We start from the raw sequence: 26032 nt of genomic DNA, 5'->3' as shown, positions 1-26032 counted from the left end.
TAGTGTTCTATATCCTCAGTGGAAGCAGAACTTCTGGATGTTTATTATTTTGCTAAATTTAATATATTCAAATTTATTAATATTCTTCCTCTATGCTATGTGTTCTCAACATCTTGTGTAAAAAAAGAAAACTTCCTAATTATAGTCTCCAATGTTTTCTCTTAAAAGTTTTATCTATTGTTTTTCACACTGGGAATGTAAATAACGTGCGTTAATTTGTGTGTACAGTGCAAGGCAGAGAAGAAATTATTTTTCCACATTTGGACTGTCCACTAATTTTCTCAGCATGTTTTAAAAATGAGCAACTTGTTGGGGTGCCTAGGTGGCTCAGTTGGTTGAGCGTCTGACTTCAGCTTAGGTCACAATTTCATGACTTGTGAGTTCAAGCCCCACATAAGGCTTTGTGCTGACAAACAGCTCAGAGCCTGGCGCCTGCTTCAGATTCTTTGTCCCCTGTCTCTCTGCCTCTCCCCTGCTTATGTTCTGCCTCTCTCTTTCAAAAATAAATAAATATTAAAAAACTTTTTTTTAACAGAGTAGCTCGCTTTTTCCTCACATAACTACATCTAAATATGCGGTCTGCATATGAATGAATCTATTTCTTATCTCCATATTCTGTCTCAGTAGTCTACTAAGGCTTACAAATTTATTATAGGAGTGTTCTCCCATCCTGCTCAGCTGATTTCCTCAAAACTATCTGTTCTTGGTCTTTTGCTTTTCCATAGTAATTCTAAAGTCTGCTTGAACAAGTCCATGAAAATTCCTCTTGGAATGTTGACTGAAACTACTTTATTTATTTATTTATTTATTTATTTACATTTATTTATTTTTGAGAGACAGAGAGACAGAGCATGAACGGGGTAGGGGCAGAGAGAGGAGACACAGAATCCGAAGCAACCTCCAAGCTCTGAACAGAGTCTGACACAGGGCCTGATCCCGTGAACCATGAGATCATGACCTGAGCCAAAGTTGGTCGCTCATCCAACTGAGCTACCCAGATGCCTCGAAACTACTTTAGATTTAGAGACTAATCTGAGTATAACTGGCATTTCTACTATGACATTGAATCTATGCATCCATCCATGGATATGGTATTTCTCTCTGTTTACTTAGGTCTTGAATATTTTTCAATAAAGCTGTAGAATTTTTTCCATAAAGGCCCTATACATATCTTTAAAAAGATCTGTTCCTAGTATATATGATGGAAGCTAGTAGATGGTCCTAGGTATCCATTCGCCCTTTCTTCCTGAGCACATGGATGGGCTACATTTCCCAGCCTTCTTTGCAGTAGGTATGAACAATAGTGATGAGTACCGCTTTTCTCCAGAATCCTTTTCAGAGCACCTGTGCCTCTTCTACTGGCTAGAACTTCCATGTAGAGACCCCATCATGACCATGTAGTAATGACAAAGTCCTAGGTGATAAGGAAGCCAACAGATGGGAAGGACCCAGAGTCCCCAGAGCAGCCTATGGAAAGGAGCTGTCTGCCAATTTAGAATACCTTCCCTACACAAATGATATAAAATGAGGAGAGGTCAAGACTAAGAGCTGTGGGTTTTTAAAAGACTGAAATTTGTCTAGCTGTATAGATGGAGGTTTCATGGAAGATATATGTATGTATGTATGTATGTATGTATGTATGTATGTATGCATCTACCTTTCTACCTACCTACTTACCTACACGTAGGCTTTATGCCCAGCGCAAAGCTCAATGCAGGGCTTGAACTTACAACCCTGAGGTCAAGACCTGAGCTGAGGTCAAGAGTTGGATGCTTAACCAACTAAACCACCCAGGTGCCCCTACATAGCAAATATTTAGATCTTAAAAAGTTAGACTGGATTTGTTTGTATGATGATGAAGTAGAAAAGAATTATAGGCAGAAGCATGGAAGTATGAATATGAAGTGTATTTAGAGAAAAGCAAATAATACAGTAATGGACTATCAAATATGATGTCTGAAAGAAAGGAGGAAATGGGTCTAGAAAGAAGGCTGGGATCACATCATGGATGGTCTTGGATTTATACTTTGTTACGTAATGGAAGCCACCAGAATTTTTCAATATCACCTTAAATTGTTCTTCAAGAAAAATAACAAGTTATGCATCTATTTAGGACCCTCTGAGCGCTGGCAGTTCTTACCCTGCATGTTCAGCAGATAAACACATGCCAAACCGCTTGGTGCCAGTTTCCATGCATCTTCTTATCATAAGCCGATAGCGGGGTTCAAACACATGCAGTGGACACGGGACAGTGGGGAAGGCCATGGCACACACAAAGATGGGGACATCTCTGGTCAGACTGTAGGGTGAGGAAAAATGTTAACTTAAAGTGGGAGCTGTCAGAAACAGAAGGAAGTATTAGTCACTGTAAAATAGTATAAGCTGGCCAACCTCAATTCTCTCATTTACAAAATAAAACCATGAAGCCTGCCTCAGTCTTTATTATTATTTTTAAAAATGTTCTTAATGTTTATTTATTTTTGAAAGAGAGGGAGAAAGAGAGAGAGAGAGAGAATAAGAACATGAGCGAGAGAAGGGTAGAAAGAGAAGGAGACACAGAATCTGAAGCAGGCTCCAGGTTCTGGGCTGTCAGCACAGAGCCCAATGCAGATCTATAACACATCAACAGCAAGATCATGACCTGAGCTGAAGTCAGACACTTAACTAACTGAGTCACCCAGGCACTCCTTACATCAGTCTTTAGTGGGAAAAGAAAGCCCACCACATGAGAAAGTTCTCAACTCACCATGTTTCCTGCCAAGCCTTTCTTATTTAATTTGACGAGTTAGAACATACTGAATTGTATTAGTTTACTTAGAAAAAGTTATAACTTATGATCACTATAAAAAAAATTCTGATGACCTTGAGGGCACTATGCTAAGTGAAATAAGTGCCTGACTATTGATTTAGGCTCAGGTCATGATCTCATGGTTCATGAGATCAAGACCCACATCAGGCTCTGCGTGGACAGCAAGGAGCCTGCTTAGGGTTCTCTCTCTTCCTCTCTCTGCCCCTCCCCTGTACATTCTCTTTCTCTCTCTCAAAATAAATAAGTAAATATTTTAAACAAAAAAACATAAGTCAGAGAAAAATGAATATCATAAGACCTCACTTACATGTGCCATCTTAAAACAATACAAAACAAAACCAAGTTCATAGATATAGACAAAAGATTGGTGGTTGCCAGAGGAGGCTGGGATGGTGAGGGGGGGCAATGGGTGAAGGGGGTCAAAGATACAAGCTTCCAGTTCCAAATAAATAAGTCCTGGGGATATAACGCACAGTATGGTGACTACAGTTAATACTACTGCATTGTATATTTGAAAGTTGCTAAGAGAATCGATCTTAAAAGTTCTCAGCACAAGAAAAAAAATTGTTAATTACATATAGTGATAGATACTGAGACTTACTGTGATCATTTTGCAATATGATCACATAAATAGGGAAGAGTTATGTTACATACCTGAAATTAATATAATGTTATATGTCAATTACACTTCAATAAAAATAAATAAGAAAAAGAGAAAGAAGTTCTGATGAAAGCATAAACTATACAGTAGTCAAAGGTAATGAGTTCTAAATAAAAAATAGGAGCAGAATTTTAAGACCTCAATAGTTCAAGGTTGCTGCAACACAGAACTTTGATCACTTTAAAAGATAAAAACAACCATCCAGCCTATTTTGAGTGATAATCCTGATCTCCCTTCTGTTTCTATATACCGCACCTTTTCAATTTTGAAAACTTTAGTACCACTTACTTAGATACTAAAAGCAACTACATAATTTTTATGAAGCCACATCTTTGAAATAGTTCTTATAACCCCTTCCAAGTACATTTTCGTAAGTCTTTGTAATTAATTTTTTTTCTATTCTGTGAAATTTCGAATTTCTCTGCCCAGGAGAAAACAAACCTGTGATAAAGCTATGAGGTTAACAAGGACTTCCTTCTTTAATCTGAACTCAAGACCAAGTATATACAACATGAGGACTTACTTTGACAATTCTGTCATTTCTTCATCATAAATTCTCTTCCTATCAGAGAGTTCATCTGACAAATATTGAAATATTAATTCTTCAGCCAGAATAGTTATATTAAAATTTCTGCTTGCCAACAACTGTAACAAAAGGAGATGTTAATACCACACAGTAATTAATTCCAAAGGACAATGCACTCTCTTCCAGCAGGAAGATCAGCAACAAAGTAGAGGGTGCAGTCTTTGGGAAGACAGAAGGATGGGGATTAGAGGGCTTGGAGGTCAGCCAGCCTGGAACAGGGAGAGAGGCAGGGCAGTCCCTCCCCTCTGAGAAAAGGGCAGGAGAAGGCGTTTACCCAGAGGAAGGATGAGTGAGTTCCAGTCTCTCCAGCTTCTGCATTCTCAATCACAGATCATAATGTCAGGGAGGGAAGAGGAAGTGAGCAGGATATGTTGTTGAAGAAGAGAAATAGGAAATAATCATTCAGGAAAGTGAAGCTACTAGAGAAGCATAGTAAGAATGAGAACAAATGTTTTGAGTCCAAGATTTAAGATTGTGAATTTACACTGAAACCAATCTTACCAATGTTGTGGCTTTTCTCTAGCTCTGCTTTGTTATTTACATGGACACGTGCAAGAGGCAGAGTTGGCTTTATTTGGATTGGGAAAGGAACTTAGGGACCAAGGAATTACAGCTGGATATTAAGGGAAGTAGGTGGAAACTGAATTAAAATGTGCTAGGGTCAGTGGGTGAAAGGGTTATACACAGCTGAAAATCTATTATCCTGTGTCTGTGTGTGCACTGCTTTTATCGTAGGCATATGAATTTGCAAGTAACAGCTCTTTTTCACTAACATCTGAATATATATCAGGTACCAGCTGAAGATGCATCATATAAATTAAGTTGGGCCTTAACAGAGCTTAGACAGTGCCTGTGGGACTGTCTACAATGCACTAATACAGAAGATGGGACTCAGAAAGATTAAGGGACTAGTGTAGAGTCACAGTGGTACAGCCAGGACCCCAGGGCTGGTAGGGTTCAATGTCCTACTGTTTCTGTGTCAATGTGCTATATTTCTGGGCGGCAAGCTGCATGCAACAAGGCACATGAAGCAAGCTACAGGTGTTGCTGTAACTGACTAAGAACTAGAAGTTCGACCTTGGGAAACAAGTGTGTTTGAGACCCTCGGTGACAGAATAACTAGCAGAAACAAGTTTCACTTAATTCACAATTAGTATTATTAATGACACCAGTATTTTACACTGTTAGTTTAGGGTATCATTTTATGAAATGAAATTTGCTTGACTTGGCTTTACATTAACCAAGACTTCTGTATGTACATTGATAACGGACCATTCCTGTTTATAATAATGCATGTCAAAAAGTCTAAGCTCGTAAAGGGATTTCTGCTTTAAAGAAAGATGAAATTATGATTTATTTTAGTTAGATTTATTATATTCTAATTTCTGGAACACTGGCAATCTACACAGAGCTTGCACTTAGCCATTCGTTTGTTCAATGTGGAACTCCTGAATCTTCAGTACATGCTCTGGTCCTGGAGATACAGTGAAAACAAGACAAAAGTCATCTCTGTCCCTAGAAAGCTTATATTTCAGTGCTAATCTCAATGCACTGTTACATCACACAGCCCCTAACCAAAGAGCACTGAACACGGACATGAACGAAGGGTCTGTGTTACAAACAGTGGTCATAAAGACATGCTTCTTACTCTCTGAGAATAAGAAAGCTGCCTCCAGGCCCACCGGCCCAAACAAGCATGGATACAACTGAGCAGTGGCTGGATGCGACCCACCGTTAGCAAGAAGAGGGCAAACACCATGGAGGAGGCCAAAGGAAACTGCTACAGAGCCCAAAAAGCACCCACCATCATGGTACTCGGTGCATGGTATGATAAATGATATTCATGATTATTCAGGCTCTCCCTAAATAACTTAGAAAGATTCAGAATGTATGCAATTGGAAAAAAAATGATGTACAGATACTGATCTAGAAAGGTCTCAATTATGTTAACTTATTTTAACAAGTTTTAGCAATAAACTAAGGTTACAATTATTTAAAAGTTCACATAAGTATAATATCTCCTTTACCATATCAAATTCAGAAAGAAATTTTACTATACATTTGTTTTTTGAAAAAAAAAAACACTTTATCCTATTTAAAGTGCATTCAGTGAATTTGATCTCTAGAAGTAATTAAGGCAAATATTTGTAGTATCATTTTATAGATAACCACCCCCCACACCAGAAGTTAAATAACTTGCTTTGTGGAAGGTTAGTGGCACCAAAAGTACCAGAGCCCGTACATTTGATACAGATTCACAATGTGAAAAGTTGATCAGAAAGCTTTTAAGAGATTCTAAGTGTTGTTTATTGCATTTACAATACCTATGGTATGGATTTAAACAGTTTATTTTTGATGTAGACATGACTGAATAGCTTCCCTCCATGGAAATTTATGTATTACTGGCTCTGATTCAGACAAAAGATGCAAGTGATGGGCCACCAAAGGGGTTTCCCAGTAATCAAAGACAATCAAGTCTTGGATCCGAAGCAAAACTAAGTCCTAAACTATGACTTTGCCTTGAGATGAGGTAAAGGACAGAATCCTTGGCACATATTAAATGTTCTATAATGTTACCTCAACCCTTTATGATTCACATATGGTACGGACTCAGTAATGTTACCTCAACTATTTATACTTAACACACAGTAAGAGCTCCAATTATGTTACCTGTTTTCAGTACTCATGCCTGAAAATTTCCCTAAAGTTTAATGTTTCTGCATCTAAACTTCCCCTGTGTATTTTCTGAGAAATCCAAAGGGAAAAAGACCTATCTTTGACTGGAGAAATCCAACTTTCTTTAATACATGGGTAGATGAAGACAAGAAATGAGCACCTTCTGAGGGGTGAGGAGAGGGGGCTGAACGGTCTTGTTTCAGAAGAAATACTTACTTCTGAAAGTTTTTCTTTGCACAATGGACAACGCGGGCCGTGGTCAAGGCAGCGCTCAAGGCATTTCAGGCAAAATGTATGTCCACAAGGTGTAGTGACAGGCTCAAAGAGCAACCTGGAAAAGAGACCTGAGTTTTTAGCCAAACATTGTCCAGAAGAGATTTTCAAATAATCTATTTATTTTCTAAGAACTCCTTAAGACCATTCCCCTACTGCTATAGAATTCAATTACAGCTATTTCCATTTATATCTTCCTTATCAAATTTTTAGAAAATAAATCATTTATTGCTGAGGTACATATAATTTCTCTGATAATAAAAAGCCTATTATGTTTATGATATCAAATTCAGAAAGCATGGATTTTTCAAAGAGTTGCACAGATCCTATGTTATCCTACCTCATGCAAAGGGCACACTCAAAGTCTGTTACATCTATGGAGAGCTCTGGAATTTCTCCTACGTTAGAGGTCATGTTCCTTTGAGGTGAGGAATCTGCCTCTGAAAAAGTTTAAAATGCCAAAATTAACATTATTCATCAGGACACCACCATGCAATAACTGTATTTTCTCTGGCTAAAGTGTTATATTGATGTAACAAATCATGCTGGTAAGGAACAGTCCCTAACCTGATTAACAATATGTAGCAATAATTTATCTGGACAGCAGACATGAATAAAAGTTAAACTTGTAACTAAACTTGCCCTCGTTTTGACTATGAAGTTCTTGTGGGATAAACCATTTAGACTGTTCTATCTTAAAGCTGATGTATTCATTTCATTACTAATTTTAAACTGTGTAAAAAAATTTTTTTAAATATATTGAATATTAGCTAACGCTCTATCACTCTGGAGTCACACAACTCCATGACAAAATAGTTTACTGACCTTTCTTGGGAATTTTCCCAGGGCCGTTCAGGTCATCCACATCTTCCATATCATTTGGAAACTGTCTCTTTAAACTGGTGCTGGGTGCTCCTGGAAGGATACTGTCTAACACTTCTTTATCCTCCTCAAAGTGCAGACCCAGTATAAAATATAAAACTGAAGAATTGGTATTTCTGAACACATCAGATTTCTCAGCTGGATTCTGGTTAAGTAGGAAAAAAGAATCCTAAGTATTACAGAGATCACAGAATAAGAGAAAACAGTATTCATGCAGTAGCCCTTTTTAGACCTCTTTGGAAAAAAGAGGGCTTGTACTCTTCCTTCATGGCTGGTTTCATCTATTAACTTCTAAGATGAATTTTGCACTTCCCATAGTAAAATACAGAATAATTCTCCTTCAGATAGATCAAATGAATATCAGTCTTCATATATTCAAATCATCCCTCTGCCTTCTTTTCTCAAAGCCAAAGTAAGTTCAAGTCTCCTGATGCTTGGGGTTCCCAATGTGTAATGTCCTAAATCTTTCTACGTGTTTCTTTGCATCATTTTCATTACTTCCTTCAACTTCCTTTAAAAAGTTCAACTCTCAGGTTGAAGAGCTAGAACAGGTTTGAGAAACCCTTCTAACTAATGTAATAGTTAGAATATCCTATAAATGTAGCCCTTCTAACTAATGTAATAGTCTGAATATCCTATAAATGTTGAAAATTAAGGAATTACATAAAGCTTAATCAAGATAATGCATGACAAACACATGTACTTCGTACCTTAGAACTCCCTGCACTGTCACCTTCTTCCAAAGGCTGGGTGTTTATATCACTGGCACACTGAGCCTTCAACCTGCTGTTCAAGATTATGCTTTGGATGGAAGATGTTAAATTTTGAGGCACATTTTCTGAAGCTGGAACAAACACCTCACACATTACCTATGAAATTTCCAAGAAAAAAATATTTTAAAACACTTTTGATAAATACATAATATGCCTTAAAAGATCCAAAGGAAACTATGGGGCCAAATTGGCCTAAGACATGGAAAAGAATAATTAACATATTCCAATTGCTAATGTTTTAAATTCAAGTTTCCGAAACCAATCATCAATGTTTTCAGCATTTTGGTTAGTAGTCCCTTTCCAGCATAGTCTTACCAACTACAAAATATGAACATCACCATTTCTTTCTGTCTTACATCCGGTAAGGAAAATTAGCCCTAAAAGTCTTATGGTTAAGAGAGAAAAGTGGGGTCTTGGGGTTATGAGGATCCTAAATTAAATGCAAGCCATGATCACCCACAGGGCTGAGATATTTCTAGAGGTCTGATCAACTTACAAGAGAATTGAAAGAGCCACCTAGTAAAGAACTAAAAAAAGGAAGACAAGGTGAAGGGTCACAGTTCTAATTCAAGAGCCACAGACCAGCCTTTGGTGATGGTAGGAAGTGACTGCCAATCACTCGATGGTCCTGCCAAACCTCATGGACTCAGGTAAACCCCAGAGCTTAAGAGAAGTACAAAGCAGTGACTGAAACCTAATAGAGTCCTCGGTCAGTGCACCACACCCCTAACCCCTGTATCAAAAGGAAACATCACTGAGCATGGACATCACTGTCCTCCCCACTGGCTCTGAGGGACTTCAGGAAGCCAGCAGAAGGCTGCCTGGGAGGTTATCACGTTTCACAAGCACCACCAGACACTGTTTGGGACTGTGTGAGACAGAAGACATCTACCACTCACAGAATGCTACAGGGGAAAACATCGTATCTAAAACAGCACCAGACTGGGGCGCCTGGGAGGCTCAGTCAGTTAAGCCTCCAACTTCAGCTCAGATCATGGTCTCATGTTCATGGGTTCGAGCCCCACATCGGGCTCTGTGCAGAGAGCTCAGAGCCGGGAGCCTGCTTCGGATTCTGTTTCTCCCTCTCTCTCTCTCTCTGTCCCTCCCCCTCTCATGCTCTGTCTCTCCCTGTCTCAAAAATAAATAAAACATAAAAAAATTTTTTTGAAATAGCACCAGACTGACAAGAAGCACCACAAGACCTAGATTCCGGTCCTGGGAACTTTATATATCTGGTTAATTTTGAGCTCAGGCTGAATTTCCTATGATGCTCTTTTAAAGGGCATTTGAGACCCGTTTTATTGTGCTTGTGAAATCTGCAGGTGGGGCAGAGCAGGCTGGGATAGTTAGAAGAGCCAAAGTTAAGCTTCAATATTATTTTGACAATGGCCAAAGCCAGTAAGTGATAATTCAACAGCATTAACAAAGGCTAATCAACTGTACAATTAAAGGATTAAAAAATATTGCTTCAAGATTCTCATTGAAAACAAACAAAAAAATATGTAGGTGTTTTGGCTAACTATGGTTCTAATAGGAGCCAACAGTGTGAAGGTATTTGGCTAAAATTAAACACGCCTTGTGACATGAACACAAGGGGAGATGTAAGTTCTCCCTGTGGTTGTCAGATATGGATGCTGGGGAACACTAAATGCATCCAAAGGAGGAAACCTTACTACCTTGTAAGGACATTCAGGCCAAAGAGAGACTTGAGGCAAAGATAATAGTCCATCTCAAATATCCAAGGAGGTTTAAAATGGAGGAGGAAGAATAGATTTATTTTCTCTTGCTGCCAAAAAACAAAACTAGACTGTAAAGTGGGAATTATAAGGTAAATGTATGGTAGAAGCTAGCAATAGTGCTAACATAGGGAAACACTGACATAAAAACAAGAACTGCTGGTCATAGGAAGTGCTAAGACTGCAACTACTGTACAGGCTCTTTTACAGTAAGTGTGGCTCAGTGACTTCTAATAAAACTGGGTTAAAGACCTGAATAAGAGAGTAGATATTTCTGCGTTGCTCTGGTGAAGTTTTGCTAAACTTCTAAGTCAACCTATGCAGCTAGACTGGTGTATTTTGCATATTATCACAATGTGTTTTATAGGGCTCCTTTGCAAACTATAATGCTTAAAATTACAACTCTAAGAAAACTCACTTTGCCTCCCCAATCTCACACGTGGGTCCTCCCTCACTAGCACATGCCATTATTTCAGCAGAACAGAGCTGTACAAAAGCTGTATCACTGTGCTTTATCCTTGGATGAAAGTTATCAAGGGCAAAAAACTCATCATTATTCTCGTGTGTTTTTAATCATATTGTTATGAGCATTCAGAATTATATTTCTTGTTTATTTGACAGGAGTTACTAACATGGACACAAGGGCTATATAAATGAGACTTCAAGAAGAAAGTCATTTAAAGAAAATCACACCTTCTGTACTTCTTTCTTCACTGAGTTACACTCAGGATTTAAAGCAAGGCAGATGAGAAACTCCTTTAACATTTCCTTACTTCTTCCCAATCCAGAAAGAGCCTGAGCTTTCGCATGATGTCCCTGGATTCATCAAAAAACAAAATATACATTTTACAAAAGCAGTGTAATTATATTCTTGCACACAAAAAGCACTGAGAAAAATCACTAGAACTATTTAATTTTCAAATTAGCTAGAATAAACAAAAGCCCATCGAGGTTAGCTCTAGCTCTCCCTTGGAAACCAAGCAAACCCAAATTTCTTATAAACACAATCCACAATCAGAACACAGCAGTCACCAGACTAGGAATTTGAGCCCAAGGCAGTTGCAAGGTACATGCTAAGAGAGAACTGGCTGTCTACCAACTTAAAATACACTCAGTAATCACAGATCACAACCATGTTCCTGTCTTCATGGAACATATAGACTTGTGAGAGAAGACAGACATGAGCAGAAGTATCTGTAACACAATGCATAGCATATAAAATGCTACATTAACAAAGTGTAATATGGATCAGAATTTTCCACCAGCAATTTTTTTGGCAGATGCAGTATTTTCTAGTCATTGTTTATATTGTAATTTATCAGTTCACATATCATCTCTAGTCTTTAATCTTTTTCTTCTTTATTGATTTTTTTCCTTATTACTCCCTGGTTCTCTGTTAATATTTAAGAAAGATGTAGTTTCCAACTGGTTTTCTCTCATGTTGAGTCAGACTTGTCCTCACAGACTTCATTGCTGAATGGAAGACTTTTTGGGTCCTTCACCTACATGCAAGAGATCTGTTTGAGAGCTTTTATTTTCGGGTATGTGACAGAGAATTACTGGGAGCCCCATGTAATAGGATTTAGAGGGGCTTACTCGGTGGGGGTCGGAGGAACATGTCACATGCACTGGCAGCCACAATTTTCCCCAGGCAGTTTGTCTACATTCTTTGCAGAAAGTGGGAGCAAGGCACCATGGCTTTTTTCCCCACTACTGCTCTGCATGGCAGAGTGACCTGGCACTGTCAAGCAAACCTTCTTTCTTATTCTTTTCCTAAGAGCTTAAATTGAATCCTCTCTGGAGTTTATATTATGACGTGAACTCAGCTCCCACTGAACTATAACATCCTCTGCTCTTTCATCCATTTATCTGTATTCCAAAAATTTTCTGAGCTTTCATAAATGTTCCTCATTCTCTTTAGTTATGGACTTACACTTACTTACACTTTGCCACCAGAGTTTTATGGAGATATAAATTATATATAATAAAATTCACCAATTTTTATGAACATTTTCTAAATTTAAATTTTAGTTTGTTAATATACAGTGTGATACTGGCTTCAGGAGTAGAATTTAGTCATTCATCACTTGTATACCAGTGCTCATCACAAGTGCCCTCCTTAATACCCATCACCCAGCTAGCCCATCTCCCACCAACCTCCATCAACCTTCTGTTTGTTATCTAAGAGTCTCTTGCAGTTTATTTCCCTCTCTTCTCTTCCTCTACCTTCCCATATGTTCATATGCTTGGTTTCTTAAATTCTACATATAAGTGCAATCATATGGTATTTGTCATTCTCTGACTGACTTATCTCATTTAGCATAATACATTCTAGCTCCATTCATGTTGTTGCAAGTGGCAAGATTTCATTCTTTTTGATGGTTGAATAATATTCCTGTGTGTGTGTGTGTGTGTGTGTGTGTGTGTGTGTGTGTGTGTGTGTATACCACATCTTCTTTACTCATTCAACAATCAATGGACATTTGGACTATCTCCATAGTTTGGCTAGTGTTGATAATGCTGCCATAAACACTGGGGTGCATATACTCCTACAAATCTGTATTTTTGTATGCTTTGAGTAAATACCTAATAGTGAAATTGCTGGATCCCAGGGTAGTTCTATTTTTACTTTTTTGAAGAACCTCCATACTGTTCTCCAGAGTGGCTGCACCAGTGTGCATTCCTACAAGCAGACGGTTCCCCTTTCTCTGCATCCTCACCAATACCTATTGCTTCTCGTGTTGTTAATTTATTATAGCCATTTTGACCAGTGTGAAATGACATCTCACTGTGGTTTTTATTTGTATTTCCCCTTTGTCAATGATTATTTGACCATAGAGTTGTGGGTCCTTTTTGGGGGTTTCTATTCTGTTCTATTGATCAATGTGTCTATTTTTGTACCAGTACCATACAGTCTTGATGACTACAGCTTTGTAATGTAGCTTATAATCCAGAATCATGATGTCTCCAGTTTTGTTTTTCTTTTTCAGGATTGCTTTGGCTATTGGTCTTTTCTGGTTCCATACAAATATTAGGACTGTTTTAGCTCTGCAAAGAATGCTGGTGGTATTTTGATTGCATTAAAGGTGTAAGTTGCTCTGAGTAGTACAGACATTTTAACAGTGTTTGTTCTTGCAATCCATGGGCATGGGATGCTTTTCCATTTCTTTGTGTCCTCTTCAATTTCTTTCTTAAGTCCTCTATAGTTTTTGGAATACAAATATTTTACCTCTTAATTAGGTTTATTCCTAGGTGTCTTATTGGTTTTGGTGCAATTGTAAATAGGATTGATTCTTTGATTTATTTTTCTGCTGCTTCATTATTGGTGTATAGAAATACAACACATTTCTGCACACTGATTTTATATCCTGAAATTTTGCTGAATTTATGTATCAGTTCTAGCAAATTTTTTGGTGGAATCTTTCAGATTTTCTACATAGAGTATCATGTCATCTGCAATTGTGAAAGTTTGCCTTCTTCCTTGCCAATTTGTATACCTTTATTTCTTTTTGTTGTCTGACTGCTGACACTAGGACTTCCAGTACTATGTTAAATAGCAATGGTGAAAGTGGGCATCCTTGTCTTGTTCCTGACCATAAGAGAAGGGAGTTTTTCCCCACTGAACATGATATTAGCTGTGGATCTTTCCTATATGGCCATTGTGACACTGAGGTACGTTCCATCTATCCCTACTTTGTTGAGGCTTCTTATCAATAATGGATGCTGTATTCTGTCAAATGTTTTTTCTGCATCTATTAACCAGATCATATGACTCTTATTCTTTCTTTTATTTTTTAATGTTTTTATTTCTTTTTGAGAAAGAGAGCATGAGCAGGGGAGGGGACAGAGGATCTGAAGCAGGCTCAGCATAGAGCCCAATGCAGGGCTCAATCTCACAAACCATGAGATTATGACCTGAGCCAAAGTCCAATGATCAAACACCCAGGTGCTCCATATCTTTTCTATTAATGTGGAGTATCATGTTGATTGATTTGTGAATATCAAACCAGCTCTGCAGCCCAGGAATAGTGAATAATTCTTTTAATGTACTTGTTGAGAATTTTTACACCCAGGTTCATCAGGCATATTGGCCTATAATCCCCCTTTATAGTGCAGTCTTTGCTTGATATTGGAATCAAGGTAAAGCTGGTTTGTAAAATGAGTTTGGAAGCTTTCCTTCCATTTCTATTTTTTGGGAACAGTTTGGGAAGAATAAGTATTAACTTTTCTTTAAATGTCTGGTAGAATTCTCCTGGGAAGCCATATGGCCCAGGACTCTTGTTTGTTGGGAGAGGTTTTAAAAATATAATTTATTGTCAAGTTGGCTAACATACATTGTATACAGTGTGTTCTTGGTTTTGGGGGTAGAGTCCCATGGTTCATCGCTTACATACAAGACACTGTGCTCATCCCAACAAGTTTCCTCCTCAATGCCTATCACCCATCTTCCCCCCTCTACCCCCAGCCAATCAACCCTCAGTTTGTTCTCTGTACTTAAGAGTCTCTTACGGTTTGCCTCCCACTCTGTTTGAAACTATTTTTTCCCCTTCACTTCTCCCATGGTTAAGTTTCTCAAGTTCCACATGAGTGAAAACATAGGATACCTTTCTCTGACAGACTTTCACTTAGCATAATACCTTCCAGTTCCATCTACTTTGTTGCAAATGGAAGGATTTCATTCTTTCTCACTGCCAAGTAGTATTCCATTGTATATATAAATCACATCTTCTTTATCCATTCATCAGTTGATAGACATTTGGGCTCTTTACATAATTTGACTATTTTTGAAAGAGCTGCTATAAATATTGAGGTACATGCACCCCTATGAATCAGCACTTGTGTATCCTTTGGATAAATTCCTAGTAGTGCTATTGCTGGATTGTGGGGTATTTCTATTTTTAATTTTTTGAGGAAACTCCACACTGTTTTCCAAATTGGCTACACCAGTTTGCATTCGTTGAGAGATTTTTCATTACTGATTCAATTTCTTTGCTGGTTATGGGTCTATTCAAATTTTCTACTTCTTCCTGTTCCAGCTTTGGTAGTTTGTGACATTCTAGAAATCTCTCCATTTCTTCCAGGTCGTCCAGTTTGTTGGCATATAATTTTTCACAGTATTCTCTTATAACTTTTTATTTATATGGTATTGGTTGTGATCTATCCTCTTTAATTGGTGATTTTATCTATTTGGTTCCTTTCTTTTTTCTTTTTGATAAGCTAGGGGTTTACCACTTTTAAATGCACAGTGTATGACTTTTGACAAATGTATACACTGTGTGACTACCATTGTAATCATGATATAGCATATTTCCACCACTCAGAAGGTTCCCTCATGCCCTTTGAAGTCAATCCTCTCCTCTCTCCAAGTCCAGGAACAACTGATCTGTCACTATAGTTTTGCCTTTCTGACAATTTCACATAAATGAAACCACAAATGTATTGTGTTCCTTCCTTCACTAAAGGTGATGCTTCTGAGGCCCATCCATGTTGTTGAACAGGCGGACACTTCATTATTCCCTATAGCCACATAGGGTTCCAGTGAATGATTATACTACAACCTGCTTATTTACATTTTTTAACTTTTTAAAAGGAATTTTATTAATTTCATAGTGCTTCATTCAGGCAAGTGAATCACACACAATGAACCAGAAAATTTTAAGTTACCAGACATTTGCTGACCAGTAACCTTATTCAAATTGACAGTTATGCTAGGTCATATGCACAGTACAACTCATCTTGTTTATGAGATGGTGTCATACACACACACACACACACAGATATTATTCAGCCTTAAAAAAGAAGGAAATCTCCCCATTTCCTCCTCCCTCCAGGCCCTGGCAATCATCACTCTATTCTATGAAATCAGAATTTTTTTTTTTTAGGTTCCACATATACTGTTAACATATGGTATTTGTCTTCTCAATCTGGTTTATTTCACTTAGCATAGTGCCCTCCAAGTTCATGCACATTGTTGCAAATAACATGATTTCCTTCTTTTTTAAGGCTGAAGAATATTCCTCTATGTGTGTTTGTATGTGTGTGTGTGTGTATCTGTTTGTGTGTGTATATGTGTGTATCACACCTTCTTTATTCATTCACACTTAGGTTGCTTCCATATCTTAGCTACTGTGAATAATGCTGCAATGAACATGAGAGTGTAGGTATCTGTTCAAGATCCTGATTTCATTTCCTTTCAATACCCAGAAGTAGTACTGCTGAATCACACAGTAGTTCCATTTCTTATTCGAGGAACCTGCATACAGTTTTCTATAATGGCTGTACCAAGTTACATTACCACAGTGTACGAGGGTTTCCTTCTCTACATATCTTTGCCAACATTTGGTATCTAGATTGCTTTACGTAGTATTTTTGATACTAGCCATCTTAACAAGTTGTAAGGTGATATTTTATTGTGGCTTTGATTTGCATGTCCTTGATGAGCGACATTGAGCACCTTTTCATAGTACCTATTGACTATTTGTATATCTTCCTTGAAAAATATGTCTATTCAGGTCCTTTGTCCATTTTTTAATCTGATTATTCAATTTTTGCTATGGAGTTGTAGGAGTTTTTCATCTATTTTGGATATTAGTCCATTATCAGATATACGGTTTGCAAATATTATCTCCTACTTCATTGTTTGCCTTTTCAATTTATTGATTGTTTACTTTGCTATGCAGAAACTTTTAGTTTGATACACTCCCACTTGTTTATTTTAGCTTTTGGCACCTCTACTTTTGGTATCACATCCAAAAAAATCATTGCCAAGACCAATCTCAAGGAACTCTTTCCTTGTGTTCTTCTAGTTTTATAGTTTGTTTTATACTTGTCTTTAAATCATTTCAAGTACATTTTTGTGAGTGCTTTCAGATAGGAGTCCAGTTTTATTTGTTTACATATGGAGATCTGGTTTTCCCAATACTATTTATTGAAGAAATCCTTTCCTCGTTGTGTGTTCTTGGCACCCTAGGTAGATTAGTTGACTACATATGCATGGGCGTATTTCTGGGCTTTAAACTTTGTTTCATTGGTTTATGTAGCTATGTTAATTCCAGTACCATACTGTTTTGCTTGCTATAACTTTGTAATATAGTTTGAAATCAGGAAGTGTGACGCTTCCTGCTGTTTTTCTTTCTCAAGATTTCTTTAGCTGCTAGGGATCTTTTGTGCTTTGCTATGAATTTTAGGACAGTTTTTTCTATTTCTGTGAAAAATCCAATTGGGATTTTGATAGGAATTGCATTGAATCTGTAGATTGCTTTAGGTAGTATGAACCTTTTGACAATATCAACTGTCCCAATCTAAGAACAGAATATCTTTCCATTTATTTGAATTTTCGATTTCTTTCATTAAGATCTTATGGTTTTCAGTGTACAAGTCTTTTACTTTCATGGTTAAATTTATTCCTAACTATTTTTTATTCTAGATACTATTGTCAATGGGATTGCTTCCTTAATTTCTCTTTAGATAGTTTGTTGTTATTGTATAGAAATGCTAATTTTGTGTCCTGCAACTTTAGAGAATTCTCTGGTTAGTTACAACAGTTTTTGGTGGAATATTCAGGGTTTTCTACATAAAAACCATGTTGTCTGCAAGCAGGTAATTCTTCATTTCTTACTGAATGCCTCCCCCCCTCCGCCTTTTTCTTGCCAACCTGCCATGGTGAGGACTTCTAATATTATGTTGAATAGAAGTGGTTAGAATGGGTATCCTTGTCTTGTTCCTGATCTTAGAGGAGAGACATTTAACTTTTCACTCTTGAGTATGATGTTAGCTGGGATTGCACATTTAACCTTTATTATGTTGAGGAACACTCCTTCGACACCAAATTTGTTGATGTTTTATCATGACAGGATATTGAATTCTATCAAGTATTTTTCCTGCATCCATTGAGATGATATGATTTTTATCTTTCATTCTGTTAATGTGGTGTATCACACGGATTGATTTGCAGAACTAGAATCATACTTGCATCCCAGCAATAAATCCCACTTGACCATGGTATATTCTTTTAATATGTCCCTGAGTTTGGTTTGCTAGTATTTCATTGAGGATTTACTGCATCTATGTTCATCGGGGATATTGGCCTATAATTTTCTTTTCTTATAGTGTCCTTATCTGGATTCAGTATAAAGGTAATGTGGGCCCTGTAAAATGAGTTTGGAAGTATTCCTTCTTCTTCAATTCTTTCTAAGAATTTGAGGATTGGTATTAATTCTTATATAAATGCTTGGTAGAATTTACCTATGAAGCCATTTGTCCTGGGCTTTTCTTTTTTGGGAGATTTTGATTATTGATTCAATCTCCTTGCTGATTACTGGTCTGTTCAGATTTTTTATTACTTCATGATTAAGTCTTGATAAGTTGTATGTTTCCAGAAATTCATCCATTTCTTCAAAGTATGTAACTTGTTGGCACATAATTATTCATACTTTTATTATCCTTTGTATTTCTGTGGCATAAGTTATACTGCTCTCTCCATTTATAATTTCATTTCTTTCAGTCGTCTTTTTTCTTAGTCTAGCTAAAGGTTTATCAATTTTTTTCTTTTCAAAAAACCAACTCTTAGTTATCAGTTGTCTTTCTAGTCTCTATTTCATATCTGCTCTAATCTTTATTCCTTCTGCTAAATTTAGGCTTAGTTTGTTCTTTTTATAGATATTTGAGGAATAGGATTAAGTTGTTTGAGATCTTTTTTTTTTTTTAATGTTTATTCCTATAAACATCCCTATTAGAATTGCTTCTATTGCACTCGCTTAAGTTTTGGTATGTGTGTTTCCATTTCCATTTGTCTAAAGATGTTTTTTTATTATTTGTCTTTTGATTTCTTCTTTGACTCATTGATTGTTTGGAAGTCTGCTGTTTCATTTCAACATATTTGTGAATTTTTTTTCAGCTTTCCTCCTGTTATTTTTTCTAGTTTTATACCATTGTGTTTGGAAATGATACTTGATAAGATTTTAATCTTCTTAAATTTGTTAAGACTTGTTTTATGACCTAACATGATCCATCCTGGAGAATGTTCTCTGTGGTCTTCAAAACAATACATTTTTTTTTGCTCTGGGGTGGAATATTCTGATTATGTCTGTCAGATCCATTGGCCTAAATATGGTCCAAGCCCATTATTTCCTTCTTGATTTTCTGTCTGGACAATGTGTATTTGATGGGGAAAGATATTCATCTAAAGTTGGCTGCAAGGGTGTTGGCTGGGGTGCAGCGGCACAGTCTCCACACAGATCTGCCAACTGAGTCCAACACTGGCCAAGGCTGTGAGAATCCTCAGCAGTCAACACTGTGAGCATCCTGTGAGGATCTGTCATGGCAGTGGTAGCTGGGCTGTTGGTGTCCTCGGTGGTAAAGGCTGCTGGGATCAGCCTGTTCTACTTTGTCTGTGGGTGTTAAGTTCCAGTCAAGAGGATCCCTCTTTTTTTTTAAATATAATTTATTGTCAAATTGGTTTCTCTACAACACCCAGTGCTCATCCCAACAAGTGCCCTCCTCAATGCCCATCACCTACTTTCCCCTCTCTCCCAGCCATCAACCCTCAGTTTGTTCTCAGTATTTAAGAGTCTCTCTCTCTCTTTTTTTTTTTAAAGTAGACTTAATACCTAGCACAGAGCTCAATACAGGGCTTGAAATCATATCCCTGAAATCAAGACCTGAGCTGAGATCAAGAGTCGGATGCTTAACCAACTGAGACACCCAGGAACCCTGCCAAGATCCCTCTTGGTGACAGTCCTGGTATGCTGGCATTCAGAGCAGCAAAGGAAGTGCAGTCACGGGCTCAGTGACATGCAGAACTACCCCAGCCCATGGCCTGGGACATGGGCTCATTTACTGTGATGACAGTATCTGAGATGTAAGACCGTGTGCAAGGGTGCCTGGGTGGCTGGCTCAGTGGATTAAGTGTCTGACATCAGCTCCTGTCATGATCTCACCACTCATGAGTTCGAGCCCTGCGTTGGGCTCTGTGCTGACAGCTCAGAGCCTGGAGTCTGCTTCAGATTCTGTGTGTCTCCCTCTTTCTCTTTGCCCCTCCCCATCTCTCTCAAATATAAATAAACATTAGAAAACAAGAGCATGTGCAGATCGCCCATGAAAATGGGATCTGAGAAACTCCTGTACTGACATTAATTTAGGGGGACACAGGGGACGACAGCACAGCTAAGGGATGACAGGGCACAGAAATATTCCAATTCATGACAGAGGGGGTGGGGCACAGAGCAGCAGCTGCATGGCCCTAGTGATGGCACTACAGCATCCAACTCAGGATGGAGACGGTAAGATACAAAGCAAAGGCAACATGACCCAGTGGTAGCAGGTAAAAGCTGTCACTTAGGACCCAGGATGCAGAACACAGAGCAGCAGAAGCTCAGCTTTGTTAATGGTGAGACAATGACAGGGCTTAGGACTGAGGGGTATGGGACACAACACAGAGGTCCCTGTATATGGTGAGGCCCTGTGGCATCCCAGACCCCCAGAGCAGGGCAGAGCAGTAACTCAGGCTCCACATGAGCAAGTATCACCAAAGCAATGGCTCCAACCCTGGAAAAGAGACTCTGAAGCAGGATTCTGGGCAGTTCCATTAGCTGGGTTCGGCATTGGTTAAGAGTACTGGGGTCCTCAGTAGCAAAGGCTGCAGAAGTTCATGGTGAAAACAAGGACTACTAGAGTCCTCCTGCTCTCTTTGCCCCATGGGGTAAAATCCCTCTTGAGCTGCTCTGGGCCTCAGGATGGAGTGATACAGGTAAAATGCTTCCTATACTTTTCTATGTGACCATCCTTAGTTTGGAGGCTACAGAGGTTTCTGTTGCTGCTTTGTTGTAGTCCAGATCTTTCCCAGAGCTGTTTTCATTGTTTTGTAGTTGTTTATTGATTTGGTTGTTTCCATGGGGAAGATGAGCATTGGGACAACCTTGTCTGCCATCTTGTGATAGCCTCTATTTAGATACTGATGGACAGACATATGGGTTATATTCAGTCTTTGACGATTAGTAAGCAGCTATGAATACTGTATTAATATCTTTTATTTTTCTTGGGAAGAGTGACTGTTAGGTCATGCAAAAAGTGTATGCTTAACTTTAAAGAAACTTCCAAACTGTCTTCTGTTGTGGCTGTACCATTTTGCATTCCCACACTTTGTGAGGGTTTTAGTTGCTGGACATCCTCCTCCACATTTAGTATTTTAAACTTAAGCCATTTTAGTGAGTATTAAGTGGTATCTCCTTGAGGATTTAATTTGTATTTCCCTAATGACTAATGATGCGGATCATCTTTTCATGTGTTTAGTTGATATTCCTAGGTCTTCTTTGGTGAAGTAGCTCTTAAAATCCTTGCTTGTTTACTTAACAGAGTTTATTTATATTATTATTGAGTTGGTAAGTATTCTTAATATATACTATATACGGATATATGCCTCACAAATACGTTCTCCGATTCTGTCTGCCTTTTAGTTTTTGAAGAACAGAAGCTTTCAATTTTGATGGTCAATTTACTAACTTCTTCTTTTACAATTTGTCTTGACTAAGAAATCTTTGCTTAACAAAAAGTGACAAAGATTCTTACATTTTGTTTTAGTGTTCTATATTACAGCCTATATATTTAAGTCTATGCTCTATTTTGAATTAATTTTTATATATGATGTAAAGAGAGGGGTGAGGTTCATTTTTTTGTAAACAGATATCCAATTGTCCCTTACTACAAATTATGAAAAGACTATCTTTTCCCTAAATCTTTGCACTATTGTAAAGAGCTAATTCACCACTTATGTACACATGTAGGTCTATTTCTGAACTGCCTTCTGTTTTAGTGATCTTATGTCTGTTCTTAAGAAATCAAACAGTTCTCATTACTTTAGCTTTATAGGAAGTCTTGGAATCAAGCAGTAGATTTCCTGCAACTCCATTCTTAAATTTTACAATTGTTTAGCTATTCTTTCCTCTGCATTTCCATAAATACACACACACATACACACATATGTGTATAATCTGTAGTAAGGAATAATTAGTTGTATACATACATATGTATAGATACACACACATAGATAACAAATTCCCCAAATAAAAGCAACACAGTCCCAATAAAATTCCGGCAGGCTTCTTTGCAGAATTTGGCAAATTGGTTCTATTTATTTGGGGAATTTGTCATTTTACTAACACTGAGTCTTCTGATCCATGAACCTGGTATGTATTTATACTTATTTAAGTGATACTTAATTTCTCTCAGCAATGTTTTATAGTTTTCAGTATACAGATCTGATAGACACTTTGTTAACTTTATCCATAAGCATGTCCTGTTTCTTAAGTTATTTTAACAATATTATTTTTAAGTTTTAATTTTTACAATTGTTTCTTACTGGTGTTTAGAAATATGATTGGTTTCATTTTTGCATATTCATCTTGTATACTGCAAGCTTTATAAATTTCTTGAGATTTCCTTACAATTATGTTAACTGTGAACAGACAGTATTACATTTTCATTTCCATTATGTATGCCTTTTATTTCCTCCTTTCTTTTTTTCCCCCCCTTTACCTTCCTGGATAGGACCTCCAGTACTATATTGGTAAGTGGTAAAGCAAACATTTGTTTTTCTTGGTCTCAGTAGAAAAGTAGTCCATTTCCTAGCATTAAGTATTATGTTTGCTGTAAGGTTTTTCATAGTCATTATCAGATTGAGGAAATCTTCCTCTTTCATTTAGTTTTAACGTGAAGGCTGTTCAATTTTATCGCTGTTCAATTTTATCGTGTGCTTTATCTTCATTTATTGTTTTTTTTCAGTCTGTTAATACAAATTGATTTTCAAATGAGATAATGAAAGATACTGGTTTGAAGTTTGTTTTTTTTAACATTTTTGCCTGGTTTTGTTATCACAAAAATGCTGTTCTCATAAAATAAGTGTTCTCTCATTTTCTGTTTTCCAGAAGGATTGGTATTATTTCTTCCTTAAATGTATGACAGAATTCACCAGTAATTCCTTCTGGTCTTGATATTGGGGCGGTGGAGGCGGGGTGGGGGGTAGGCGATTAACTTCAACTTTAATTTCTCTAAATAGAGATATGGCTATTGAGGTTACCTATTTATTCTTGAATTAATATTGTTAGTATGTGTCTTTCAAGAAGTTTGTTAACTTCTTCTATATTGTTGAATGTATCGATATAAAGTTGTTCACAAAATTGTTCCTTTTTTATCCTTTTAATGTCTGTAGGCTCTATAATGGTATCTCCACTTTCATTCATGATATTAGTAATCTGTGCCTTTTCTTTTTTTCCTGATTAGTCTGATGAGGTATATCGATTTCATTGATCTTTTCAAAACAACAGGTTTTTGCTTCATTGACTTTTGTTTATTGTTTTTCTGTCTTCTGTTTATCAACTCCAACCTCTTCTATGTATTTTTTGTTCTTTCTCCTTACCTTTGTTTTCATTTGCTCTTTTCTTTAAGTTTAAGGTGGAAACTTATATCACTCATTTGGGATCTTATTTCTTTAATAATTTATTCATGTTACAAATTTCCCTCAAAAAGTGGCATTAGCTGAATGATAAATTAGGTATAATGTACTTGTATTATCAATGATTTCAAAATATTTCCTCGTCTCCTTGTGATTTCTTTTTTGTTCCGTCAATTGTTTAATGGTAGTCTAATTAAAAAACAGATAATGAAGGATTTCCTGGATATTTTACTATCATTGATTACTCTTTTCATTCTATTGTCAATATACTTTTCAAGATTTCAATGATTTGAAATCTATTGAGATGCATTTTACAAGCATAGGATTCTATGAGCATTAAAAAGCACAGGTATGCTATGCTTACCCATTTAGATAAGGTCAAACTCATCAAAAGGCTATTTATATTTCTGCATATGGTCAAATATTGTGTGAGCACTAGCTTACCTCCATTTGCACCAAAAGTTGTGAATCAGTATCAGCCATGACTGGTAGCTTGAAAGGATAGTTCTGTCTGGGTGAAACACACTGCTAGAGTAGCCCCCAACAGAAAACTCAAAGTTCATTCTACAAGTGCTTCCATCTCATCTCAGCCTTAGTTGGACAACTTCATCCTTCCCTCAGTCCTCTCAACATACTTAATGCTGCTTCTGCCCTAATCCTTTAGTTGTGATGTTAACCTGGAAACAAATTTCTATCCTTCACTATCTTAAAATGATTTACCAGGGTACACTTCTGCTAAAGCTGTTCTTCACTAGGCATTTATCAAGAATTGAGGTCCACATATTTGCAATAAACTCTAAAGACAGGACCAAAATCCCAAAAGCTAATGATGCATTTGCTGGCTCTCTTACAGTTAAAATTAGTTATGTAGCTTTGTAGTAATGAAGTCTGTCTTTTGTCACAGACACACTGACAAGTTTTTAGGTCAAAGACCAATACTACAGAGAAGAAACTAGCTTCATGGGGCAATACAGGTCTACCGTCAGTGAGAAATACAAAGCTTATAGTTTGTAACAATTAAGGCTCAATCACTGCTGACAGAAACTAGCTCAGAAGATTGATAGATAAAGGGATAGAAAAAAAGTCATCAGAAAATGGAGGAAAAAATGTCTAGTAAAGCAAGCAAGGAACAATACAGGTTTCTGGACTTGGTTCAATAAACATTTGTTTCCCATCCTAAGGCTCATCCCAAATTCCAATTTAACACTCGATCAAATCCGAAAATATTTAATTTAATTTTATTTATTTTTTTAAAGACACATTTTTCTTTTTATTTTTTTTTAAATGTTTTATTTATTTTGATACAGAGAGAGACAGAGCATGAGAGGGGGAGGGGCAGAGAGAGAAGGAGACACAGAACTGGAAGCAGGCTCCAGGCTCTGAGCTAGCCGTCAGCACAGAGCCTGACGCAGGGCTCGAACCCCGAACGTGAGATCTGACCTGAGCCGAAGCCAGACGCTCAACCGACTGAGCCACTTAGGTGCCCCGAAAATATTTAATTTTAAAGAAGAGAAGGTTGGATGGAAGGAAGGAAAGGGCATCTTTTCTATTAACCTGGGTTAATGCCTCTTCAATGTTTCCAAAATGAAAATGATAAAAGGTAATACAGCGGGACAAATATATTTTACTATGTAATAGAGTATGCAGTTGATATTAATTTCATTACAAGTTCTTTAAAACTTTAAAATCCCTTTTGGGTTTAAAACTCTAGAAATTCATGAAAAAAGCTACAGCTTTTATTATGTGATTTCTTAATCTTCAAGGGTAACATAAGCTACTATTTATTACATTAACAAGGCTTATTCTGTGTCATCACAGGAATATTAGACCTTTCCAACCCAAAGACTAAAATTATTCCAAAATACATACAAACATTCAACCTTTCACTAACAACATGTGTATGTTGTCTGCATAGTAGGGCTCAACTGTTAATCATGATTAGTTTACAACCTTCCTATTTAAAGTATAATTTTAAACATTTCTCCTTTACTCACAAATTTACCCAATTTTATCATTGTGTTTATTTATTTATTCAGCATATAAGTTGAGTCATTCAGCTAAGTATCTCCTAAGAATAATCCAAATTAATATTTCTTAATTAAATCCAGCTGGGAGACATTGTGGTCTTTTAAACTGAGTTGGTTTATTATGAAGTGGATTGCTATCATTGAGGGATACACACACTGTGT

The 26032-nt window shown here is 37.1% G+C and overlaps 1 protein-coding gene across 1 annotated transcript in view; it reads right to left on the bottom strand.

The window, feature by feature from the left end:
* LONRF2 (LON peptidase N-terminal domain and ring finger 2) overlaps positions 1-26032 on the bottom strand; it is a 98267-nt gene that overhangs the window by 13366 nt on the left and 58869 nt on the right. The window contains exons 8-14 of the mRNA XM_029938500.1: positions 11090-11212; positions 8598-8756; positions 7831-8032; positions 7346-7445; positions 6949-7063; positions 3994-4115; positions 2141-2299 (exon numbers count right to left, since the gene is read on the bottom strand). Coding sequence (XP_029794360.1) covers positions 2141-2299; positions 3994-4115; positions 6949-7063; positions 7346-7445; positions 7831-8032; positions 8598-8756; positions 11090-11212 — 980 coding nt within the window. The remainder of the gene's footprint in view (positions 1-2140; positions 2300-3993; positions 4116-6948; positions 7064-7345; positions 7446-7830; positions 8033-8597; positions 8757-11089; positions 11213-26032) is intronic.

Source organism: Suricata suricatta, chromosome 4, assembly GCF_006229205.1.
Source record: "Suricata suricatta isolate VVHF042 chromosome 4, meerkat_22Aug2017_6uvM2_HiC, whole genome shotgun sequence".
Taxonomy (NCBI): domain Eukaryota; kingdom Metazoa; phylum Chordata; class Mammalia; order Carnivora; family Herpestidae; genus Suricata; species Suricata suricatta.
The sequence above is the reverse complement of the archived record's forward strand: the minus strand, read 5'-3'. Positions and strand labels throughout refer to the sequence as shown.